The 25,037-nt window shown below is 59.3% G+C and overlaps 2 protein-coding genes across 13 annotated transcripts; one reads left to right on the forward strand and one right to left on the reverse strand.

Annotated features, from left to right (window-relative positions):
* The first annotated feature begins 164 nt into the window (after nucleotides 1-164).
* OST4 (oligosaccharyltransferase complex subunit 4, non-catalytic) lies at nucleotides 165-877 on the forward strand. Its single transcript, XM_080390321.1, has 2 exons — nucleotides 165-323; nucleotides 590-877. The coding sequence occupies exons 1-2, from the start codon at nucleotides 187-189 to the stop codon at nucleotides 702-704; spliced, it is 252 nt and encodes an 83-aa protein (XP_080246447.1). The 5' UTR covers nucleotides 165-186; the 3' UTR covers nucleotides 705-877.
* Nucleotides 832-24,804, reverse strand: AGBL5 (AGBL carboxypeptidase 5; the record flags this gene model as incomplete). 12 transcript variants are annotated; one of them, XM_080390219.1, is made up of 16 exons in its annotated part: nucleotides 23,769-24,802; nucleotides 23,324-23,495; nucleotides 21,908-22,074; nucleotides 19,997-20,204; nucleotides 17,792-17,970; nucleotides 16,245-16,806; nucleotides 15,437-15,606; nucleotides 9,833-9,968; nucleotides 8,976-9,166; nucleotides 8,122-8,330; nucleotides 4,553-4,647; nucleotides 2,636-2,751; nucleotides 2,180-2,226; nucleotides 1,783-1,940; nucleotides 1,460-1,548; nucleotides 832-1,291 (listed from the first exon to the last, which is right to left on the reverse strand). In XM_080390219.1, the coding sequence occupies exons 1-16, from the start codon at nucleotides 23,966-23,968 to the stop codon at nucleotides 832-834; spliced, it is 3,159 nt and encodes a 1,052-aa protein (XP_080246345.1). In that variant the 5' UTR covers nucleotides 23,969-24,802. The 12 variants fall into 12 exon arrangements, with proteins under 12 accessions (XP_080246345.1, XP_080246344.1, XP_080246339.1 ...); XM_080390218.1 differs by having other exon boundaries at nucleotides 832-1,306; XM_080390213.1 differs by having other exon boundaries at nucleotides 832-1,548; nucleotides 23,769-24,803.
* Nucleotides 24,805-25,037: the final 233 nt, after the last annotated feature.

The following is a 25,037-nucleotide window of genomic DNA, read 5'->3' on the forward strand; positions in this document are numbered from 1 at the left end:
GGGCCGGCAGAGCCCCACCCCCACCCCGACAGCCCCGCCCCCTGCCGTGGGACTCGGGTGTGAGCCAGGCCATGACGTAACAGCGGCCCTGGGCCAGGAGCTGTGACGTCATTGCGGGGCGGGGTCACCGCGCGCCGGGGTGAGAAAGCCCCGGGGCCGGCGCCTGGCCGGGGGCCGGCAGCCGTGATGTCACGGTGTGGCCGGCACCGGGCCGTGACGTCACCTCCCTCCGCTCGGCCCCGCCCTTCCCGTCGTGCACAGCGGCCGGAAGTCGCGCGCGGCGCAGGGAGACGTGGCGGCGGTGGCGGCGGCACCGGCAGCGCGTGAGCGTGGGGGGCGGGGGTGTGTGGGTGGGCCCAGCCGGGAGGGGTCTCGGCCGGGATGGGGACTGGGCGATCCCGGCCCGGGGTTGGGGGTGGGGCTGTCACAGCCGGGAGGGGGACTGGGGGGGGGTCCCGGCCCGGAGGGTCTGTCACAGCCGGAAGTAGGTCCTGAGGGATCGCGGCCCGAGGGGTCTGTCCCGGCCGGGAGGGGGTCCCGGTGTCCCCGCTGGGGTCCCCACCAGGCTGGCAGCGCGTCCCTCCGGCAGGATGATCACGGACGTGCAGCTCGCCATCTTTGCCAACATGCTGGGCGTCTCGCTCTTCCTCCTCGTCGTCCTCTACCACTACGTTGCCGTCAACAACCCCAAGAAGCAGGAGTGAGGCGACCCACACCGGCACCCTCCCGCCGCGCCATGGCGGGGCAGAGCCTGGCCCGGTGCCCGTCACGCTGCAGTGCCCACCATGGTGCCGCACAGAGGCAGGAGGCCGCGCTTCTTTCAAACAAAGTTTAACGGAAACACCATAATACAAGACAAAATCGTGTGATGTAAAAATGTCTCCCACCCGTGCCGTGTCCCTCCGCCGGTCCCGCGGGGAGGAGCGGGGCTGCCCGGGGGTGAGAGTTCCCTGTCACCAGGGAGCGGGCGCTTCTGCCCCGCCGGTGTGGTAAGCGCGGTGACAGCCACAGCCAGGTGTAGGCACCGTGTTGGGCTGTGCCTGGAGCCCAGGGGCGAGCGGCAGAGCGGGCCTGGGGTCCCCCGTGGTGCCGCAGCCTGGGCTCGGCAGTGTGCGGCTTTGGTCTGGACAGGGACCACAGTGGCTGCGGGGGTGCCCTGGCCCTGCCCCACGCTGGGGTGCTGGCGTCACAGGGCTGGTGCTGGTGGCTGCAGTCAGGCCTCAGCGCAGAAGGAGAGGAGCTGCCGGTAGGAACTGAGCGAGGGGGGGCCTGCGGGTGGGCCTGCTGGGTGCTGTGGTGGGGGAGACTGGGGTGGAGAGAGGCCACTTGGGGTGGGGCAGAGTGGCCAGAGCCCCCTCCCCAGTGCTGTGGCCCCTGCCCAGGCCCTGCCAGCATGGGGCAGAGAAGGGCTGGGGTCCCCCTGCCCGCATCGCAGCCCCCCAATGCTGTGGGGCCGTACCTGGGGGTGCAGGCCCTTGCCCCTGCACAGGAAGAGTCCCTTGGCACTCTGCACCCCCCCGGGGGGTGTGGGGGCCTCCTGGCAGAGCCCTGCGGGGACAGAGACAGGTGTCAGCTACCAGCCAGGCACAGGCATCCCCCAGGCTGCCCCACAGCCCCCATGTTGGGGCTTTCGGCCCCCTTGGCCTGTTGCAGCACGTCGGGGTCACCCAGCCGGGGCCAGCTGCAGGACAGGCACTGCGGCTCCCAGCCAGGCCAGGGGGCAGGGGCAGCCCCCAGCCCCATGCCAGGCCCTGCCAATGCCAGGGCTGTGCGGTGCCCTACCTGGCAGAGTCTCCACAGCCCGGGGCCTGCCATGGCTGGGCTTCCTGGTCCGGTGGGCTGCAGCACTGTTGGTGAGGGGTCCTGGCAGGCTCTGACTGGTCGCTGCCCCTTTCCTTCGCACAGGGATCCTGCTGGGGCGCAGTGGGGGTCCCCGCGGGCTGCAGAGAACCACAGGCCGCTCCTGAGGTGGGAGCCGGGGGCTCTCCAGCTCCTGCCAGCGGCCCCAGGGCTGGTGGATGCTACTGGGGCTGGGGGTGCTGCTGCCTGGACCCCGCTGCAGCTCCAGCCCTGCTGCCCAGTGGGCAGCCAACCCGGTGTCCACACAGACTCTGGGTTGGCTGAGAAATGACCCCATGCTGGGGGATGGCCCCCCACTGTGACTGATGCCAGCACCTACCCAGGCTGCTCCAGGGGTCTCTTGGCATCCAGCTTCTTTGGGAGCACCTGTGGAGAGGGGAGAAGACGGTGGGCACCTGAGAGGGGTGTTAGTCATCATCTTGCAGGACCCCCATGGCTGCTGGGAGCTTGACCCCTGCTGCCTGGGCTGTCTACATGGCTCAGGGAAAATGCACGTGGGGCAGAAGCTCCTGGCAGAGCCCCACACTCAGGGGGTCTCAGAGCCTTTAGGATGCCCCCCAGCCAGCCTGAGTGGTTGGTGTGCAGTGCCCCGCATGCTGGGAGGGGGGTCCAACAGCTCCCAGCGCAGCCTGGGCACCATGTGCTCCCTGGCATGCCTCAGCCCCACATCCCCATGGGCCAAACTGGCAGCACCATGGGACAGTCCCCTCCTTGGGGACCATGGGGCCCTGCCACTCCCCCCAAGCTGCCCTCCCTGCCCCAGGCCCCGTGGTACCTGCAGCAGTGCTGTGCCATGGGCAGCCGCTTGCTCTCCTGCACCACGCTGGGCCTCCCGCGGTCTGTGGCTGTTGCTGGTGCTCGGTGCTGCCTGGGTGCCTGCTGGCAGGGTCCCTGTGTGACAAACAAAACAGAACTCAGCCTGCACCAGGGATGTGCCAGGGTTGGCAATGGAGAGCCATGAGCTGCAGTGGGGGCACTGGCCACCTGCCCTGGGCTCACAGAGTTGCTGTGGTGTGAGTTGCAATGGCCTGGCCAAGCCTGGAGTGCTGCTGCGGTAGGAAGTGCCAGTACTGGTGCAGAGAGCGCTCACGGAGTTATGCCATGGCACCCAGCAGGTGCAGCTGGCATGGTGGCACTGCCCTGACCATGGGCCCTGTGCAGGCAGGATGTGCAGGGCCCAGCGTGGCACCAGACGTGGCACACGCACATGCCGGCAGCACCACCGAGCCACTGTAGTTCTGGCAGGAGGAACCAGGATCCCCTGGCCACACTGGCCATTGGGGCACGACGCCTCCCCGCACCCACCCAGTACTGGCTGGTGTGTGCCTGGGGCAGCAGCAGCATGCTGGCACTGGGAGTCTGGCAACACCGCTCCCTGCGGCTGCAGCAGCCACACACTGAGCCACGGGGCTTGGCTGTGGCTGTTTCCTTTTAGCCAGGAGAGTCGGGATGGAGCTGCCTGCCAGCCTCGCTAGGGCTGGGGCCTCCACCATAGCATGGGCATGAGGCGCAGCCCCAGAGCCAAAAAGCAAGAGGAGCCGTTTTGGCAGCTGCCGAAGTGCCAGCGGGCAGACTGTGACAGGCACTCAACAGCTCAGCGTGGGGCCAGGGCTGCTGGTGGGAACCAGAGCTGGAGCCAGAAGCAGCAGCAGCAGACATGCGGCTCAGTTGCCGCAGGATGAGGCTGTGGCTGAGGACCGGGCTTTGCGCCCGTGCTGGCGCTCAGCAGCGGTGCAGGGGACAGGCAGGGACAGGAGCGCAGCACTGCACTTGCAGCAAGGCAGCGTGCCAGGGCTTGGTCCCAGTTCATGCTCCTGGCCCTGCCGGTGTGATGGGCTCTGACCCAGTTCCACCGGCAGATGGGAGGCTGAGTGGGACGTAACTGTCCAGGCCCAGGGAAGGTGCCTGGGATGTGGCAAAACTCAGCTGTCACCTCACGGTGGCAGAGGAAAAACCTGGTGGGAGCAGGCGGTGGCTGGATGTCATTTACCCTGACTCCAGCCACACTTCCAGCCTGCTTGCCCACAGCACCGGGAGAGCTGGGCTGGGCCCAGCAGCCGGTGATCTGCAGCAGGGGCTCTCAGGCAGCTGGGCACGAGGCACCGTCCTCGTGGGGCAACACCGGGGCTAATGTTTGGCATCTGCCACAATCAGCTGGGTGCTGGGCCGGGCTGTGCCCGTGGCCTTGCCACGGGCAGCACCACGCTGGGGAAGTAACATCACCAAGGGCTGCCTGTCATCAGCAGGGCCACCGAAATGGGGCAAGAGAAACCTCAGGCAGCTGGAGGGCAAGTGGGGAGCCCTGTGCCTGGAGAGAACAGCCTGGGGGCCGGGGCTGGCTGGCAGCACGCTGGGCATGAGTCCCCAGCATGGCTGGCCACACTGATGGCGTTGGGACGGGACCAGCCCTACGAGCACTCACACACTGCCCGGCCAAGCTGGCAGCACACACGAGCTCATCCCATGTCAGCTGAGGAGGGGGATGGGGAAGGCACAGTGTGCCAGCGAGGGTGTCGCACAGACGAGGGTGCCACATAGGTGCATGAGGACGGGTGCCAGCAGAGCCAAGGCGTGCGAACACATGCTGGGTTTGGCTGGAAAAAGTTAATTTTTGTATGTGTTGGTAACACAGGGGTGCTAAGCTGTGGCTCAGCTGTGCTTGCACAGCGCCAAAGCCTCTTCTGCTCCTCACCTGGCAAGGAGCTGGGAGGGAGCACAGCTGGGACAGATGACTCCACTGACCACGGGATATCTGAGAGCGCAGGACATCATGCTCAGCAATAACAGCTGGGAAGGAGGAGGAAGGGGACATTTAGAGGGATGGTGTTTGTCATCCCCAGTCACCGTTAGGTGTGGTGGAGGCCAGCTCTCCTGGGGATGGCTGAATGCACACCTGCAATGGGGAGCGGTGAAGGAAGGCCCGAGCTGGTTTTGCTTGTGTGCACAGCTTTTCCTTCACCTATTAAACTTTTACCCCAGCCCAGGAGTTTCTCACTTTTACCCTTTCCATTCTCCCCCCAACCCCGCTGGGGTGAAACCATGGCAGCATCCCCAGAGGATTGGACAACACATAGAACTCCTGAGCAAGCCACGAACAACGGTGGACGCCACAGCAAACGAGACCCTGTGAGCAGGAGCAGATGGGAGCCAGACTGCGGCAAAGCTGGTGCCGGTTCACGGCGTGCAGGAGCACTCTCACTGAGGGGTGGCTTTACAGGCAACGGCGGGTGGTACCAAGGAGTGACAACTCTTAACCTTGGACTCATCACAAACAAAACAGCTCAATTCAGTAACAAACTCCAGCCAGCAAAGGCCAGCAGCAACCAAGGCTCCACTGACAAGAGGGTCACTGGGGGGTCCTGCAGAAAGCCCTGCCTCACCCTGGCACTTGTGAGGCCATGGGCAGAGCATGGGTCTGGGCTGGGCTCCCTGGGGCTCGGCTGACACGGGCAGGCTGGAGTGGGAGCTTTGGAAAGGAGCAGGATTTGGAGCACGGTGTGTTGAGCAGAGACCAAAGGAGCAGCCCTCTGGGAAAGTGGCTCCTGCAGCAGCACTGCACAGGCATAGACTGGGCCCTCTCCTCCCATGCTCACACAGAGACCTGCCCTTCCCCTCCCTGGCTTCCTTTTGGGTGCTGCTGCTCCTCAGACACAGCAGCTGCAAGAGAAGACCTGGCCCGGCAGTGCCCACAGCTCTGCCAGCGAGGGCTGCACCCCTGCAGCTGGCTGGGTGAACTCCCCACTGCCTCTGCGGGGACACCAGTCCCTGCCACAGCTAGGGCTTGTCAGCTGGCACAGGGGAGAGACAACAGGGCAGGGGGCCCAGCGCCATCAACCAGCTCAGGCACACGCCATGCCGGAGGGCTGTGGCTGGAGCCCACCAGGAAAGGGCTCCCTTCCTGCAAGGCTCAGAGGAAGCAGCTGGGAGGGGGACACTGCCGCAGCAGGTCCTGGACAGGACATCCTCCATGTAAGCTGGCCATCCCGTTGCCCCTGGGGCACAGCCAGGCACTAGTCCTTACCCCCACTTCTCACCTGTGGGGACAGGCCCTCATTCCATGTGCACAAAGATCTCAGCAGCACATATGCAGGAAAGGGAAGGATGGGATGTGACCCAGGCACAGTATCTTCATCCTGTGCCATCTAACCACCACCTCAGCACGCCTGGCTGGCAGCAGCCAGAGCTGCAGGCAGGATCTGAGCCTTCCCAGTTCCTTCCTGGCTGCCTGGGGAAGGAAGAGGCCATGATAGCATCCTGGCACCACCCTGGGATAGGACAGCTGGCCGGAGGGCAGCAGCATGGGGCTCACAAAACAAAGCCACAGGGTCAAAGCATTGCTGGCCACGTTTCCCTGTGCAGATGCAGCAGTGCCAGCGCTGCTGCACCCCTCACACTCAGAGAGCTGTGGCACTGCTGGCTGAGGTGGCAGGGAGAACTGCCAGCAGCCAGGGCCAGGGGTGCCGGGGGTGCCAGCCAGACCAGTCATGCAGAAGGCCAAGCTGCCAGGTGATGCCAGGGAAGGACAAGCCAAGTCCCAGCCCCAAGAGCCAGGCAGCTGGGGCTCCACCAGTGCCCCACCAGGCATTCGGCTCTGCCAGTCACGGCTCCCCATGCCGGAGAAAGCCGTGCAGACAGCACCCGGCTGCCTGCCGCACTGGCAGCCAGCAAGTGGAGAGTGCAGCCTAGGGAGGCAGAATGACACCCATCTGTCCTATCGAGACAGGCTCTTCCCCTCCAGCCCCACAAGGTCTGTTCCTGCTCACGCGCCGACTGTCACCAACCCCCTGGCAGCCAGGGGTCGGGCCAGGGGGTTGCTCCTGCTGGCTCCAGGGTGGGCCAAGCATGCACGGCAGAAGGAACAGACGTTAAAACGTGCCCATGAGAACATAAGCCTTTTATTTCCTCCCCACCATGTTCTCATGGCAGATGAGAAACAGTCACTACAAAGTGCTAGAAAGCAAACACAGAGGATGAAGCAACGCAAGAAACACAGGCGGTACACTGTGTGAGAAAGAAGCCAACAGTCGGAAATACGTCAGTCTCTCCTGAGAGCAACACCAGTACACACAGCCTTGACACAACGACAGCTTCAGTCTCGCACGCAGAGTCACACAGGCAGCCCCCTCCGCCCCCAAAATGGACCCTTGCTCACAAACCTCCCAACTCAGGGCACTGGGATACTTCAGAGCACGGTGCTCATGGGGGCCTGCAGCCCCACAGCAGGCTGGGGCTCCCAGTCAAGCCCCATTTCCTTAGCTGAGGTCCTGTGGGACCAGCCCACAGAGCAGCACGGGACACTGGCTTTCCCCCACCATTGGCCAGCTGGGTGCAGCACCGAACCCCCAAGGGCCTTGGATCAGCACTGCCTGCCCTGCCATGGCCTGCAGTGGCACCGAGTCCCCTGCCCCATGGCAAGGGAGCTGGGGCAGGGAGGCCACAGCGAGCACCTTGACTTGTTTTGGCAGCCCCTGCTGCTAGAGCACGGTGCAGCCGCAGGGCTCACCAGGCGCTGGCGGCAGGGTGGTAAGCCAGGGCCTTTCTCCCAGCTGTAGAGGTGGTTTGGCAGCTTGGTGCTGCAAGCTGGCCCCCACTGGACGGGACTCGCCATGTGTTCCAAGTCCCCAGTGGCTAATTACAGCTCTGCCAGCCTGCCTCGCCATGACCAGAGTCATGTGCCATGGTCAACTGCTGCTCAGCAGGTGCCTGGGAAGAGAAAAGGCACTTTGGTGTATCCCCGCAGGCCTTGGGAATGCTCTGGGAGCAGCTGAGGCTGAGGGAAGTGGAGGATTTTCCATGCTGGCTTCTCCAGAAGCCCCTTGGCCCCTGCACTGCCAGCGCAGAAGGGCAATCTCCCCTAGCAGCCTCCAGCAGACAGAGTCCCTCTAAGCTTGGTGCAAGAGGAGCAGTAGGCAGCTTTTGCCCAGCCAGGGGCTGTAGAGCCATTGGGCAGGAGCACAGCTGGGGCCCGCTTTGTGCCCTGCAGAAGACAGGCTGGAGAAGCCACAGGTCTCACCATGTGGTGTCTGTCCTGACCCAGCCAGAGCCGTGCCACTCAGGACAGAGCCCAGAGCTGAGCACAGCATCCAGGACCCTTCCAAGGGGATGGGGTGGCGGTTCACATGCACTTCTTCCACGCAAAACCACTTTTATTACATCAAAACACAGTTACGCTGACACAGAGCTCTCCTCAGGGCTGTGGCTTTGCACAGCAGCTCGACAGGTACGGGATCAAGTGCATGAGAGGTCCCCAGCCCAGCTTACCTCTGCCTGGTGCCGGGGCTCTGGTGCTGCCTTTCTGAGGACTCTGGCTTGCAGCAGCCAGAGCTGAGGGCCTGCTGCAGCTGAAGGTGAAACTGGGGGAGGCTCTGATCTGCGGCGAGTCCTGCTGGCTGCTGCCACTCCCGCTGGTGCCGTTGCTGAAGCTCCTCATGCGGGACAAGGCATTATCAGAGGCCGAGGTGGGGAGCCCGCTGGAAGGGGATGAGAAACAGGAAGCTCAGCCTGGCTCAGTGGGGAAGGGGCTCCCTTCTGCCATCCCCCTGTCCTTCCCAGCCATCGCCACACCACGCCTTGCTGAGTGGGTTCACCGTCTCCAACTCAGGCACCCAGCAGCAGGCTGCTGCTGCTGAGACACTGTCTCTGTCAGAGCCCCAGGGCTGTCCCTGAGCAGCTGCAGAGCCCAGTCCCCCGTGCCAGATGTGGCTGTCCCAGCAGCATTGTTTCTGAGCTCCTGCTCCCTCCCCCGCAGTCCCAAATCCATCCCAGTCCAGCACTGGACCAGCCTGGGGAGAGAGGAGAGGAAGCAGAAGAGAGGCTGGTTCTCTTGCCGGCAGATTATTGCTTCCCAGGTTACTGGGGCAGGTGAATCCCAAACAGGTTCACCCTGCGTGGCTGCACACCCATCTTGCCTGCCAGTGACTCGGAGTGGAGGGTACCTACACCTGCAGTTCACAAAGCAAGCGCTGCAGGGACAAGCACGGGCCCTGACAAGCTGGGAAAGCAAGCAAATAAACCTCAGCTTTGTTAGCTGCAGGGTAACTCACTTGGAGTACATTTATCATCTCTAATTGGCGTTATCCTGCAGCTCTTGAACACTCAACCTGGCGGGCCCTTACATGGAGCTCCTGGGGGGGGTCCTGGCACCTCCTCTCCTATGCGGGCCCCCGCCTGCATCCTTCATGCCACGCACGTGCTTCAGCATCCAGGCTCGCAGGTTGCTGAGGCAGCTGTGTTCCGACAGGACAATCCGGGGCCAGGGATTGCACTCTGCCATGTCCAGTGCTGCCACGGCCAAGGCTCTCCCAACCTGCCAGGGCAGGAGACAACTGGTGAGAAAGGCCTCAAGAAAGAGCAGCAGCTCTCTGGGACTTGAGGCAGAAAAACAAAGAAAAGAAACCTCAACCACAAATAACAGACAACCCCCTAGGGCTCATTTCATCTCCATTATGGTGGGCTCCAAGGAGAGTGTTCCCATAGGAAGCCTCTGAGTGCGAAGCAAGCCAGGTGCCCACGGCCCCAGGGACCCACCACTTCTCACTGTGGGCACTAGATGAGCAGGCAGCCTCACACTCTGCAGGGAGGGACCAGAGACCCCCACCCCTCAGCAGTGATGTGAGATATGCAGGGACAATCCCAGGCTGCACTGAAGGCTGAGGGCAGAAGCCTCCAGTCTAGCCAGTGGGCAAAGAATTTTGGGGCTGGGGTTAGTGGCAGGGACAGTCACAGACAGTCCCACAGGCTGGGACGTACAGGCAGGCTACAGCACTGAGAACACCCTGTCTCTCACCACACAGCTCTCCAAACCCACACCACAGACTGGTGGAGGAGTCACACTTTTCACAGGGACACGTGAGCACAGAGGAACGAGAGCATGTGAAAGTCTCCTCCTGGGTGCCAAAAAGTGATGCCTGGGGCGCATGGGGCAGGGCAGGGCCACGCACACCCAGCCACCCTGCTGCCAGGGATCCCTTACCTGCTCAAACAGCTCCACAGTGTATTTGGAGGGGAAGGCGGGAGGGGGCGGTGGGCTGGCCCGCCCGTTGTCGTGGCAGGCCACAGGGATGCTGTTCACTGAGCGTCCCGTGTTGTAGTTGCACTCCAGTGTGTAGCTGTGAAGCACAAAGAAGCCCACGTTACCCAACGGATCCATGCCTGCCTGAGCACAGCAGCCCTGCTGCTGCCTCTTAGAAGATAGAGCTGGGGTCACCCCGACAGGGAGCTGCCAGTGTCCCTCCTGTCCCAGCCCCAGGGGGAGTCTGGAGAGAAGCTCCTGCCATGGAGCTGCAGCTCTTGCCGCAACCTGCTTCGTGTGTGTTTTCTCATCCGCTGAGGCAGGAATAAAGGAGGTAAAAATCAGAAGCAGTTGGTCATCAGGAAGAAGCCAGAGGTGTACTGAGGACAGGAGAGGCAGCTGCGATGCGGGACCCAATGAACTGGACTCTAAAATCAATGCAACGGAAGGACCGGCCCCGGAGAATATGGAGAGCAGAAACGGCCAGTGATCACTGAGCACTGGGCTCCCACAGCATCAGAGTAGCTACCTCTTCTCTTAAGTCAACTGTCAAGGCACCTACAGCTATGAGGAGCACCCTAGCTGCTTTTCAGGGTGAAGCAACTATCAAAAGATATTCTCTTTTTATTTTAGGAAAAAAAAAGCTTTTTTCCTAAAAGGGTTTGCACTCACCAGGGATGGATTCATGCTAAGGACAGGGCAAGAAATTTACAAAGGGCTCAGGAGAATGGATGGCACGCCATTCCCCAGGGGCAAAGCCTCATGCCGTACGAATTTCCTGGAGATGATACACTGGACCACCAACGTGGCACAGGCTGCAGAACTTCAGGGAAAGGGCAAGAGAGCTGCAGAGCCACCTTCTTGTCTCTCTGCTTCTAGGGAAAACGCATTGAGAAGTCCCTGGGATGGAGCTGTGTGACACCGAAGGTCTGCACCAGTGAGCAGGGCATGCTGCCATGGTGGAGTAGAGGAGGAAGGGGAAGGCTCGGGCATGCTGTGCAGCCAGCGCGTGGAGCTGAGGCATTTGCAAAAACACGTACAGCCAGGATGTGTATCCTGATAGTTTGTAAACTGACAACAGGAGTGCCAGGTAACGAGCAAGGGGAGCTGGGAACTCTTACTGAGGAAATGCAACTAAACTAGCAAAGCTGAAGCCTTGCAGGGAGATCGGTGTGAGGGAGGCATTAAACAGCCCAGCTGTGGGGGCATCGGGCTGTGGGAAGGCCCTCCTCTGCCCCAGTGTCCCGATGCTTTCCTGTCACCTGCAGGTCTAACCACCATGGCACTGTGACAGCCCCACCAGCAGCACGGGATCAGCTGAGTGCAGCTTAGTGGGCTCCAGAAGGCAGAGGGGATCACTCCCTCCCCAGCCATCTGGAGCCCAGGCTATCACTATGGGGCAGGGGGCTCACCACAGTTGCAGGGGGGGTGGGATCAATCCTCTCCAGAGACACAGGACCCTGCAGCCCAGCACAGCCACTCCTGGGTGCTGGCACTCTGCAGTCAGAGCAGGGAAGGGGAACTGGCGGACTGACAGCCCGGGCAAGGTGCCGCGCAGGGAGCGCCGTGATGTCCCCTCATCTCGTGGGGACAGAGCGGGGCTGAGCTCAGTTAAACCACAATGGCAAAAAGATCAGTACCTTGGAGCCACCACACTGCAGTGACATCAACTTGCCCACAAACAACAATGATGACCAATTTTTTTTAAAAAAAAACCTGCCAGGTCCCGCATAGACACCCAGTTGAACAGTTGGACTTCATCAGGACAGCTAAAGAAAATTAACCTCCAGGCTGATGTTGCTGGCTGGCTGAGGCTGACCTACGAGTCCCTGGGTGGGAGCCAGAAAACAGAAAGCACATAACCAAACTCAGCACACGCCAATGATGTCACAGCACAGTCAAGAGGTGCCTCATCTCACCAGCTCAGCGGGTGCTCTTGCAGGAGCAGCCCTGCCTGTGGGGCTATTCCAGCTCGGGTGCTGAGGAGGGAATGCTGCTGGACCTTGTTACTGACAGAGAAGAACTGCTCGGGGGCAGCCTTGACTGCAGTGCTCACACAATGGTGGAGCTCAGCAGCCTGAGAGAAAGGAACAATACAATAAACAGGATCACAGCCCCGGACTTCAGGAGAACAGATTTTGCCTTTTCAGGGATCTGCTTGGAAGAGTGCCCTGGGACAGGGCCCTGGTGAGAAGGGCCCAGGAGAGCAGATTCATTTTCCTCCAACAACTGCAGAACAGTCAACCCACATACATGTGAAGTAAAGCAAAGGTGGCAGGAGGCCTGCACAGATAAACACGGAGCTCCAGGCTGGACCAAGATAAAAAAATTGAAAGGAATGACACATGAAGTGGAAGAAGGGAGAGGTGACCTGGGAGGGACACAGAGATGCTGTCTGAATGGGCAGGGATGGGGCTGGGGAAGGCAAAGCCCACTCAGAGCTGAATCTGTTGTGGGATGAGAAGGGCTACAAGAAGGTTTCTTGAGGTGTATTGGTACCAGAAGGAAGGCAGCGGAGAATGACAGCCAGCTGCTGAATGGAGTGGGGCCCGATGTACTCCATGCCTTTTTCACCTTGGTCGTCACTGGCAAGCTCTGTGTTCAGCAGCCCCTGGCCCCTGAGACCAGAGGAAAGTGGAGTGAGGAAGATGTCCCTGCAGGTGAGGAAGAGCAGCCCAGGGAGCAATGGCACAGCCCAGACACCACAGCTTGGTAGGGCATAGCCAGACGCTCTCATGGGTGCTGGAAGAGCCAGCTGATAACCCAGTGAGGCTGCTGCTGCTGATCTGTGAGAGATCCTGCTGACTAAGGCAGGGTCCCAAGGACAGGGAGAAAGCAAATGTCACCCCTGTCTTTGGAGCCAGGGACCCACAGGCTGGTCAGTCTCACCTTGATCACTGGGAAGGTGATGGAGAAAATAATCCTGGAAACGCAGGAAGGACAAGTGTCTGGGAACGGTCAGATTTATGAAGGAGAAATTGCACATAACTGCCTTGGCAGCCTTTGACAACTTAACAGCCAGCTCCGAGGCTAAGGGAGACTTTGTCGTTCCCTGTGGAAGCACAAGGAGGTCCCTGCCTGCTCCTCCTCCAGCCCTGCGAGTCCCTCTGGAGCATCCCCACCAGCTTTGCATCCTCCCTAGCCAAGGACCAGCCTGGGAGAGTGGCTCCACTGGGACAGACCTGGGGGTCCCAGAGGGCACTGAATTTTGCAAACTGACCCCAAGGCCACTAAGTGGGGTCTCCCCTTCTTCCATTTCCTCTTTTTGCTGTCTTATTGCGTTCTTTATTCCAAGCCTTCAGCTTTCTCCACCCTCAGTGATCTCAAGGTGGGAAAAAACCTAATGGTTTTTAAGATACATGATGAATACTTGCAAACAGCACCTGGTCGCTCAGTGCATCTCTGCTGCACAATGTGACAGGTGCTAGAAATTCCCCGTGCTTTACAGTGATAAGGAAAAAAAATCTCAGTAGAAACATGCATTAAATACTGCTTCTTTTCCTGGGAAGTCCAGAGTCCTCCAGATTTCTGGAGGGTGTTGAGGAATAACTTCCCAATATGAGTGTACAGGTGCTGGATGGGCCACCCGAGGTGATGCACAGCTGGATCATGGACAGGGAGGAACTTGTTAACTGGGGATGTGATAATAGACATCAGCCTTGTCTGTAGGGACAGGGACATAGTGGAGTTTGTGATCCCGAGGGGAGGAGAGCAGCACAGCACAGACCCTGGGCCCCAGAACAGCAATTTCAGCTAATTCAGGGCACCAGCAAGGGGGATCCTGTTGCAGACAGCTCCGAAGGACAAAGAAGCTGAGGAAAAGCAGCAGCTTTTTGAGGATGGCATCCTCCAATGGCAGGAACAATCCATCCCTGTCCTCAGGGAGATGCAGATATACCAGGAGATCAGCTGGCTCATAGGGAACAGAGCTCCACTGCAGGGAGCAACAGGTGGGGAGGGAGGACGGCTCTGCCTGAGGCTGGGGCTCCAGGAAGAAAACTGCCAGAAATGGGGGATAATTGAGTCTGAGATCTTCTGATTAACATGACCCATATGAGTCCACAGGCCATGAGGGGTGGCATCCAAGGGTGCTGAGGTCCTTGTAAGGTTCCTCTCCGTCATCTTGGAAAGGTGCTGAGGAGTGCAAGGGATTCCCTGATGGGTGGAGAAATGCAAATCTGTTGTCAAAAAAAGACAAACCAGGGACTGAGCAACTGGGCAGCCTCACCTCGGTTCCCAAGATACCACCAAGTGAGCCCTCCCAGGGCACCTTTCAGAAGGCATGAAGGAGGAGAGGGTGACTGGGAGCTGTCAGCCAGGACAGCTGGCTTCTGTCCAACCGATCAGAGACAATTCAGCCTGCTAGTCCAGCAGGAAACCCAAGCATCTCCCTCCCTGTCTGTTCGAAATGCCTGCACAGCATCGCCCAGCACGGGCACAGACAGTGCTCCCAACAGCTGGGTGCTGCTGTTGGATTAACCATGGGCTGTTCCCCGCCAGCCACAGCAAATGGCTGCAGAACTACCTACACCAGCAACCGGAGCCTAAAAACCCAGTGTATTTGTTATTGCAGGGTTGGTTTTAGCTAGATCAGCACGCTCCCTGACCCACCCTGCGGCCAGGCACGGAGAAGCAGCAGAGCGCACTGCAAGTGCTGAGGCAATGGGGGAAAGAAAGGAGCTGATGGAGCCAGGCTGGTCCTACGCCAGCCTAAGCCAGCAATGAAACTGCTCCCACAGAGAGCAGCTGTTCACAGAAGGGGTGCAGAGGTTTCTGGGGGGAGTCCAGGGCTGGTGAGAAGCTGGACACCACTTCCACGTTTCCTCAAACCACAGATTCCTGGGGAACACAGCACCTACTAAAGAAGCATTACACACTTCTCTTCCTGTACTCTTCCCTCAGCAGCTGTGACTGGCCCCCACCGGGGCCGAAGAGGGTAAGACAGGCTGTCAGTCTGATTGCTTCAGTCGTTTTTATGTTCCCAGCAACCACAACAGAAATAGGCCAAAAATATCCTGCCTCTTGTTGGAAAGAGCAGTGTGGCTGCTACAGATCCCACAAATATCCTTCACTCACAGAATCACAGATTGGTTGAGGCTGGAATCTTGCACGGCAATCTCACACAGGAGGTCTGGGGAAGCTGATCCCATTACAACTAAACAGGTTTTAATTACAGCTCAATACAAATATAAACATCTGGGAAAGAGAATTCCTTCTGGAAAGCCGTGCACAAGCAGCTCTACAACAGTGAGGACAAGAAGCCAGAGCAGCTACAGGAGGCATATGACAGGGCAGGATGTACAAGAGGAAAAGGAGCCAGGCTATGAAGCAGGAACGTGGCAGTCCCTGGCACAGCTGGGTTCTGGCCCCTGCCTACACCAAGCACTCTTCCTGGCCAGTCCCAATCCCACCAGAGAGCTGCGCAGGACACAGCTGCCCTGACAGAGGTGGTTGCAGCTTCCCTTATCATCCTGTGTCCAGCAAGACCACCCCCTTCCAGGACAGAGAGGAGCTGGGCCAGAGCAGCTGGCACAATGTGCAGCAACTGAGTGGAGGTTTTCCTACCTGTGGATGATCCCCAAGGCTTTGTATATGGCCACTCGCCCACTGCCCTCCTTTGACTGCCCATCCCGCTTGTCTTTGGCGTACATGTTCTTCTCTGAGAAGTTACAGCCCGTGAAGTCAAAGTGAGGTGAGTTCAAGGAGATGAGTTTGGGGAACAGCATGTTCTCCACCTGTGAAGCACAGCACACAGCAAGGAACATGGGTGACTTTGGGTGACCCCTTGGGTGTTCATACTGCCCCAGCAGTGCCAAGCTCTGGGATGCACTGGGGTGCATCCCTCAGCCCAATTCCAGCATCTTGCAAGCACCAGCCCTGCCTGGGGAATGCTGCCCACCCACTCCTACCTGCCCCCTGCCCATCTCCAGCAGGGAGAGGCAGCAACCGGGCTCTCCCCACAGCCTGCTCATAGATGCAGAGAGGCGGGAGCCCAGTGGCACAGCTCTTCCCCACTCTGTCATTCCTTAGGAGCAGAAGGAGCAGCTTTTCTGTCCAGGCCATGCCAGCTCCCAGGGAAAAGCTGAGACCTGCTGCTGCCTCAGTCACAGGCCTGGAAGAAGGGCGAGGGAGAAGAGAAGAAGGGCGAGGGAGAAGAGAGCGCAAACCCCACCAAGCACTGAAGGTAGGGAGGGCAGCCAGCCCAGCACCCTCTCCCTGGGCACCAGTCCTGTCCCAACTCTGTGGTGTGACAGGGACCTCCCCACTCCTCTCCCAGCAGTGGGAGGGAGTACTTGGGATCCTAGGGAGGGGGCAGAGCAGAGAGGGTCCCAGCCTCCTCCAGCACGTCTGTACTCCTCCCTCTTGCCCTCACCTGATCATTTTCGTCACTGAAACTGTTGCCGTACATGAAGCAGCCGCGCTTGGAGGCATGCCCATGGAGATCGACATAGTAGGCCAGCCCACTGTCCTGGGGCAGGATGGTTTCAGGGAGAGGTGCTGGCAGTGGAGGCTTCCTGCCTTCCTCCTCACAGTGCTCCGTGGTGTGGCTTGAAGGGAGGATCCAGACAGCTTGGTCCTTTCTGCCCAGCTCGATGGCAGGTGCTCCTGAGAGCTGGGATTCCTGAGAAGGGCTGAAGTAGGTGCTGGCACGCCAGGTGCTGGGCGAGTTGTGGAGGTTATTTGCTTTCTCCAGCTCCAACAGGGCTGCCTCTGGGGACGAGGTGCTGCTGCAGATGGAATGGTTGGAAGATTTTGTGCTTAGTGAGCTGGTGCTGAGTGGGGAGACATATGTTCTCCAGTCGGGAGAGCCCGGCAGGACACGGCTGTGAACATGGTGGTAGAGGAGGACAGCTTTGGCCCCATACACTGCAGGATGCAGCTCAGCATCGGGGTTAAGATACTGGCGGTTCAGGTTTACCCCACGAGAGTCAGTTCTGCAGAGAGAGCAGAGATGTGAGGTCCTTTACAGATGTCATCACACAATCACAGCACCACAGAGCAGTCAGGCTGGGAAGGGACCCCTGGGACCACCCAGCCCACCCCCTGCTCAAGCAGGCTCTCCTACAGCAGCTGCGCAGGGCCGCATCCAGGTGGGCTCTGGACGTCCCCAGAGAAGGAGACTGTGCAGCCTCTCTGGGCAGCCTGTCCCCGTGCTCCGGCACCCTCAAGGGAAAGAAGTTTTTCCTGCTCTCCCCACGGAGCTCCCTGTGCTGCAGTTTGTGCCCGTTGCCCCTTGTCCTGTCGCTGGGCACCGCTGACAAGAGCCCGGCCCCGGCCCCCTGACACTGGCCCTTAAGGTACCTGTGTGCATCACTCAGGTCCCCTCTCAGCCTTCTCCTGCCCAGACTGAACTGCCCCAGCTCCCGCAGCCTTTCCTCACCAGGGAGATGCTCCAGCCCCTCAGCATCTTCATAACCCTGATCATAGCCCCATCCATTCTGCAATGGCACATCTGACCTCGCCCCCTAATGGCCAGGGCTTTGGGCTCCATCCTGGAGTATAATTGGCCAAATCATCCCCTCAGGACCAGATAGGGAGAGACTCTGCTGCAGAGCAGCTGAGAACCTCTCTCCTGGAGTGGCACTCACCTTAGTGAGACAGAGCCCCAAGTAACCTCTCTCTCCCTTTCTCCCTCCTCCCTGAAGCTGGTCCAGCTCCAACATGCCAGGGAAAGCAAGGACAGGATGGCGTCCCAAGTGCCTCAAAGGCACAGGGCAGCATTGCTCACCCAAGCGAGAAAGCCCTGATCTAGGAGATGACCTATGCAGGCAACAGCAGCCACAAGCCCTTGTCAGAGATGACAGGGGTGGGGATCTGTTCTTCCCAGCCACTACGAAAGGTGCAGCAGGCTCCAAACCAGGAAAGAACAGCCTGAGTCAGACCCCCACAGAGCTGCAGCCACAGCCTGTGCTTACTCACCGATAGTGGCCTCGCACCACCCCGTCAGGATTCAACATGGGAATGAGCTTAAAGACAAACATCCGCCGCAGCATCTGGGCACGGGGGTCCTCCTCCCGCAGGATGAAGTCCAGGAAGCCATTGAAGACGAAGCTGGAGGGTGTTTCTCCTGGGTGGACTCTGCTGCTCAGGAAAAACACCTGGGGGCAAACAGACAAGGGTGATGGGTCCTGCGGGCCCCGGGATGCGATGGCTTTAGTTGAGGGGCCAAATGCTCCCTGGGGCTCCCCCTCTCCAGCACAGCCAGGCACCGTGCTGCCTGAGATGCAGCCAAGGCCTTTATGCAGAGCAGAGAAGTAGGTATTGGGCGTGATAACACAACAGGTTTTGGTGGCTTCTTTGCCCAGAACCTCTCCTAGGTCTTGCTTAGAATAAGGTTGTGTATCCCTGCATGGGACTAAAGGAACAAAAGCCCCACAGCCTGCTACCATGAGAAACCAGAGCACAGGCAGCAGAGCAGCAGAGCCTTAGAAGGGCCCCAGGGAAAAGCCCCAAGTGATCCCACAGAATGGGGAATGAGCCTGACTGCAACAACACAAAGCACCTCCTGAACAGGCCTTCTCTGGGTAGGAACTTCTCAGCAAGAGATGCAGGTGCAGCCTCCTGGCTCTGCCCACCCCAGCTCTGTGCAGTCAGATGGAGCTCCCTGCCCACCTCCAGCCCTAGCAGGCAGGGCCCACCTACTGCAGTAAGGGCTGACACCCCAAATACAGCATTTTCACCACTTTCTTCACAGCTTAACAGAGAAATGGCACTCAAAGGAAGAGAGGAAAAAAAAGTCCTAGGAAATGTGTATGGGCTGCTACCAGAGGGTATTTTATGAGGAAAAACTTCTTTCCCTTGAGGGTGACGGAGCACGGGGACAGGCTGCCCAGAGAGGCTGAGCAATCTCCATCTCTGGGAACATTCATGACCTGCCTGGCTGCAACCCTGTGCAGCCTGTTCTACAAGAGCCTGATTTAGCAGGGGGTTGGACCGGATGATCTCCAGAGGTCTCTTCCAACCCTGACCATTCTGTGACTCTGTGTGATTCTGGAATTTCACCGTGCCAAAATGATGCGGGTGCACTAGGGGTCCTGGCAATTCCCATGCCTCGATGCAGGACCTCACAGACTCTCTGCTCTCCATCCAAAACTCCAGCCTTTCAGGACATGCCGCCTTTCAAGTCAGATACGCAAGGGTGGCAGCAAGGCCCTGTCCTGGTTTCAGCTGGGATAGAGTTAATTTTCTTCTTAGTAGCTGGTGCAGTGCAATGTTTTGGATTTTGTGTAAGAACAATGTCAATAGGACACTAATGTTTTTAGTTGTTGCTGGGTGATATTTCTACTAAACCAAGGACTGTTTGGTCCCTTGGGCCCTGCCAGTGAGAGGGCTGGAGGGGCAGGGGAAACTGGGAGGGGACACAGCCAGGACAGGTGACCCAAGCTAGTCAAAGAGGTATTCCATACCATATGACATCATGCTGGGTATATAAACTGGGGGAAGAAGGAAGGGGGGGACGTTTGGCATTATGGCGCTTGTCTTCCCAAGTAACCCTTACGCATGATGGAGCCCTGCTTCCCCGGGGATGACTGAATGTAGAGGAATGAAGCTGGGTTAATTAACATTGATAACATACAGCTGTGGGCTGGCTTCAGGGGCGGTGGGTCGGCTGGTGTAGACAAGGTGCAGGTGTGGCTGGTTCTGTTAAGGGGTTGAGCAGCCAATGGAGAGGAGGAAGAAGCGGAGAGAATAGAGAGGGCAAGGGCCCTGGATGAGGAGAGACTAGGAGAAGGCAGCAGAGGGACTGGCATGATGAGTATGCTGCTATAAGATAGTAAAAGACCTTGTCGCAGCTGGCTAGTTTCAAGAGTGCTGTGACAAGCCGAACACCTGCCTGCCCATGGGAAGTGGGGAATGAATTCCCTGTTTTGCTTTGCTTGTGTGCGCAGCTTTTGCTTTACCTATTAAATTGTTATCATCTCAACCCCTGAGTTTTATATTCCCTTCTGATCCTCCTCCTCATCCCCTCTGGGTGAGGGGCAGTGAGCAAGTGGCTGCGTGGTGCTGGGTTGCTGGCCTGCTGGCCAGGGTTAAACCACGACAGGCCCCACACTGACCATCACACAGCCTGCTGGCCATGCTGGCTGTCCCCAACGCGGCCCCAAAGCTGGAGCAGCAGCTCACCCTTTTCCCTGCAAAGCAGCGCGGCCGGGGAGTGGTGGTGTCTGGGAAGAGCTTGTCCAGCCGAGGCTCCCGCTTCTCCAGCATGCCATGGCAAGAGGTGACAGTGAGCAGGTCCACTCGCAGCTTGTCCAGGGAGTGGCAGAGCAGCTCCCGGTGGTAATAGACAGAGTCGAGGGGGCTGCAAAATAAGGGAAGAGGCCCAGCTGGCCTGCTTCGGTCAGCTGGCAACAAGTGGGTCAGAGCTTTCCCTCCCAGGGGAGAAAGTGGCTTGGCTGTGGCAGCTGCCACCCCAGCTGAGCGTGCTGCTGGGCTGAGGACTGAGGGACAGGGTGGCAAGCTTCACCCTGGGGAAGCTGCTAGAGATGCCCTTAAGGAGCGAGGGGGACTCCTGGCTGGGCAGGGGACACTCTCCACACCCTCAGCCCTGAGCTCTGCCTCCAGCCACTCATCCAGGACCATGTCCCTGCTCACTCTGCTCCCCAGCAGTTCCATGCCCCTAGCCTGAACCATCAAACCCTCTCTGGCTGTCAGCAGGCACCCACAGCTGAGCTCTCCACTCCCCTTGGAGTCCACCAGGAACACAAGTGCTCAGGAGCAGCAACTCCTTCAGAGGGAAAAGCAGTGGCTCAGGGCCTGGGGTCATGCTGCCCAGCCCCCCAGCTGTGGGGAATGGTGGGCAAGCGGCTCCTCAGCCAGACCCAGCGGAGGTGCCTGTGGCTGTCAGGCAGTCCAGTTGTCCTGCCGTAGCATCATGAGACCAGTCAGGTGGGGAACTAAACCCTGACTGACAGAAGGAACTGGCCTCTGAGGGCATCTGCCAGGGTGAGCAGAGGGGGCAGCAGCTGCCTGGCTTTTGGGAGCCCACCGCAGCCAAAGCAGCACGCCATGGTGAGGCGTGCACAGGGTCGCCAACAGCCTGAGCACCAGCCAGGTGCTGCCACAGGACTGGTCTTCAGGCTCGGACTCAGGGGGTTCAATGCAACAGCTGCACAGAGAAGAGCATGACCCACCTGCACAGCGCAGGCTGTGCCAAGGGGGCCAGGGCTTCCAGCAGAAGGGTTTGGTCAGGACCACCCAGCCCTGTTGTGATCCCGAGGGGTTCAGGGGCCTCATGTCAGTAGTTGAGTTTGACCCACTGTCAGACTCCTGCTGTCCGACTGTCAGGTTTTGAAATTCTCATAGTTCTCCATCACATGAAAATTTAAGAACAAACTCCTTTCAATAAACTGCTGCTTGCCCTTTGTCTAAGAAAAGGTATTTATGGTGCCAGCCCCATGGCACAGGAAGCTTCTGGGGGCAGGAGGGGCTGCAGGACAGTTATCTGCAGGGACAGCTGGAAACTGACTCTGTACTCCTCCCCTTCACCCTGGTGTTAAGCTCTCCTCTGCCTTTAGAGAAGAAATTCTTGAGATCAGAAGAGCTTCTTAGCATGATTCCACAAAGAACCTGGTGCTAAGGCTGGCTCTTGGCAGTGAAATCTCTCTCTGTGACAGCAGTTGTAGAGGAAGGGAGTGGTGGGAGAGAGATGCCTAGACCTTCCCACAGACAGGAGGGGAAAAGCAAACAAGGTCTTGGCCTCCAAGAACCCCCTCTCCTCAAACAGAGAGCTGCAGCTCTGTTACAGCCCCTCCTCAGCCTCTTCTGCCTGATGGGAACCTGCTCTTGGGAATGCCAGGAGTGTCCAGCCTGAAGCAGTGAAGGACCCTCTGGAAGCCCCTCAGAACTGCAAGTTCAGGGGGAGATGCTGCAGCTGCTCACGCAGAGCTGTGGCCCAGAAGAGCAAGCATCAGAGGAACGAGGGGCACCAAGACCCCCCTCCGCACCCCACCCCACTGCAGCCCAAGCTGGACAGCACTGTGCTTCCACGGCAGGGGAAAGCCAAGCAGGCAAGGGCCAGGAATGGGTGCGCACCTGCTTGGAGACATGTGCCTGCACTCCTGGAAGCGGCCATCCAGCTGAGCCAGCATCTCCTGGCACTCCGTGTAGGAGAAGGGGTAGCAGAAGGCAAAGTAGGTGGTGGCACCGCGGTGCTCCAGGAAGCGGTGCACGAAGGACAGCACAAACTGCGTCTCCACCATCTGGGACAGACACAAAGCAGAGACTGAGCAAAGGCACGGCCCCAGGAGCCACCAGCCAAGGCTGTACAGAGCCGCATCCCAGGCACAGGCCACCGCAGGCCCCCATGCTTCTGCTCCAGCATCACTGTGCAGGTTCCTTTGTGCATCAGGTGGTGCCTGCAGCCGCTCACCCTTCTCTAACTGCACCAGAATCAAAGCTATGCTGCCAGCAGATTACAGCCCGCTTTGCTCAGATCCCTCAAATACCAGACTGTTTCCTATAAAGCCTTTGGTTCCCTGCTCGCCCCACTGCCCAGCACTTGGGTCCCTGGAGGGACACCAAAGCCTTGCCGTACGCCTGGCTCTAAGGCAGAGCTCTCTGGGAAACACAGGGGGTTCCTTCTTGTCCTCATGCCCACCAGCCAGCACTCAGAGACTGAGCAATAACTACTCTATTTTGGCACACTTTGCAAATTTAACAAGCGCTGCAAAGCTCAGCTGTATGTTGTATCTCTCCCTGGTGCTGGCACAGGCCAAATCAAGCATCATCTTGTCCTGTGTCAGGGAATCACAGATTATCTCTAGCTCCTGTTCTGTGGGGCAGAAGAGGGGGGCATGCTGGGGTGTTGCTGACTCCCTACAGCAGCACACACGGAGCAAAGATGACCCAGAGCACACACAAGCAGCTCCTACCAGACCAAAGATAGAAAATACCAGGAACAGCAAACTCCTGTTCGAGACCCAGACAGCTTAACAGGGCTGTGATAATCAACCTGCTACCACAGCTGCTCCTGCTGACTTTGGTTCCTCAGGTTCTCACCCCACAGCTCTCTGGCCCACATCATTCCCCTCGCAGGCCGTTGGCACTCTTAACATCGTACAGCTCGCCACAAAGAACCGTTTCCCAGCCACTTTGACAAGCAATGAATGGGAAGGGAAGCGCCAGGCATGCTTTGAGAGCAGTTCTGTGGTCCCCCCAGTCACACAACAGGGAAATCGCCCAGGGAGAGCCTGTGCCCTGGCCCGAGCTGGCCCTGGGAAGGGGTTTTATCGCTGCCCGCCCCCCCACCTCTTGGGGCTGCTGAAGTAAAAGCCAACAGCTCGCCTGCTCCACTCTGCCACAGAAGGCTGGAGGTCACCCTGGCACAGCGAGCGTTTGTGCCCCTGGAGCTGCCCCCCACTCTGAACACGAGGGCTCTCTCCCCCTGCCTGTTACGGCAGCTGAGCCAAGGGCCCCCCCAGCATAAGCCCCCAGCCTCAGCACCCGTACCTCGAAGCTGGGCCGCTCGCGGATGCGCTCCCAGCGGGGCCGCACGGGCAGGGTCCGCACGAAGGGGGACATGCCCTGGGAGTACAGCCGGCTCTGCTTGTTCATATTCAGGATGTGCAGCTTGATTAGCTTCCCCGGAGCTCCCCCCCGCACACTGAAGTAGAACCAGGACCTGGGGAGGTACAGCAGCCCCAGGTCAGCCCCAGAGCCCACTAGTCCCCCCTCACGGGAGCCCCCAAGCTCGCCAGCTGGCCACCCCCACCCCCGCCAGCGCAACCCCGCGAGGAGCCGGTCAGATCCCCGGTGCGGGGTACAGAGCCCTGAAGCACCCCCCCCCCCAGGGCACCCCTGACCCCGCTAGCTACCCACGCCCCTCTCCACAGCCCCCCAGCCCCGCCAACCCCCTTCCCCAAGGGACGCCCAGCCGGCCCCGCCGTGCCATTACCTGTTACCGTTCTCATACTCGGTCTGGGCGCAGTCGGGCCGCGTCCAGACGTTGAACTCGTAGTCGGCGGCGGGGAGGGCAGCGCCCCAGGCCGCGGGGCCGGGCCCCCCCGCCCCGGGCGGCTCCACCTGCTCCACGTGCGCTAGGTTGCCCGAGTCGAAGCGGGAGCTGAAGAGCAGCCCCCCGCAGCGGATCTCCATGGCTGCCGGGCTGCCGCGGCACCGCTCATCGCCCCGCTCCGCCGCCCGGCCCGGCCCGGCCCGGCCCGCCTCGGCCCGGTCCGCCGCGCCGCCCGGCAACAGCAACGCGCGGGCCTATTGGCCCGCCGCTCCCTAGCAACGCCCCCGCCCGTTGGACGCCGCCTCGGCAGCGGGCCGCGCCTGCCTCGCTGGCCCCGCCCCGTGCGCACACGCTCACAGACGTACTGTACACATACTACACAGGCACACGGGCAGCGGCACATGCACATACGTTCATCCGCACACATACATGCACGCCTGTAAGCACACGCTTACCTGCACGTGCATAAGAACACATGCACACATATGTCTGTATAGAGGTGTGTGCATGTGTGTGCACACACCCCTATATATATACATGCACGCGCACACGTGCATAGGAACACGTGTATATGCACACACACGTACACACATCTCCATATACACACACATTCATACACACATGTATGCACATATGTACATAAGAACACATGAATGTGCAGTACGTATGTACATAGATGCACACTGACCTGCACATGCATGAGAACATATACACACACCCACTCATACATGCATATATACACAACTGCACATAACATGCAGCACATGCATACATACGTCTGCACACACAAAGCACATGCATGTGCACAGACATCATATAAACATGCACATGTATATACATATATATAAAACATGTGTATATGCACATACATGCACACATATACCTGCACATACATCTATACACGTGCATACGCGCACCTGTACATAAGAATACATGCACACTTCTACATACACACATGTACATACACACACTTATATATACACCTGTACATAAGGCCATATGGTTATACATAGAACCGCGCACCCCCGTCCATAAAGAAAACAGGCGGGTCGCCCAACCGCTCCCCGCCTTGCCGCGGCAGCGAAGCTGGAGGATGCGGGTATCGATCCCCCTACCTCTCGCATGCTAAGCGAGCGCTCTACCATCTGAGCTAATCCCCCTCCACCAGCCACCACTTCCGCCACCGCCCCCCTACACCCCCCCCCCAGG

The sequence above is a fragment of the Falco punctatus genome (assembly GCF_963210335.1).
Source record: "Falco punctatus genome assembly, chromosome: 5".
Taxonomy (NCBI): Eukaryota; Metazoa; Chordata; class Aves; order Falconiformes; family Falconidae; genus Falco; species Falco punctatus.

Excerpts from the sequence above, each read along its gene's own strand:
- OST4 (XM_080390321.1), top strand. The coding sequence starts at position 187 with ATGTCACGGTGTGGCCGGCACCGGGCCGTGACGTCACCTCCCTCCGCT. Across the intron at positions 324-589 it reads GGCGGCGGCACCGGCAGCGC|GATGATCACGGACGTGCAGC; the intron begins GTGAGCGTGGGG and ends TCCCTCCGGCAG.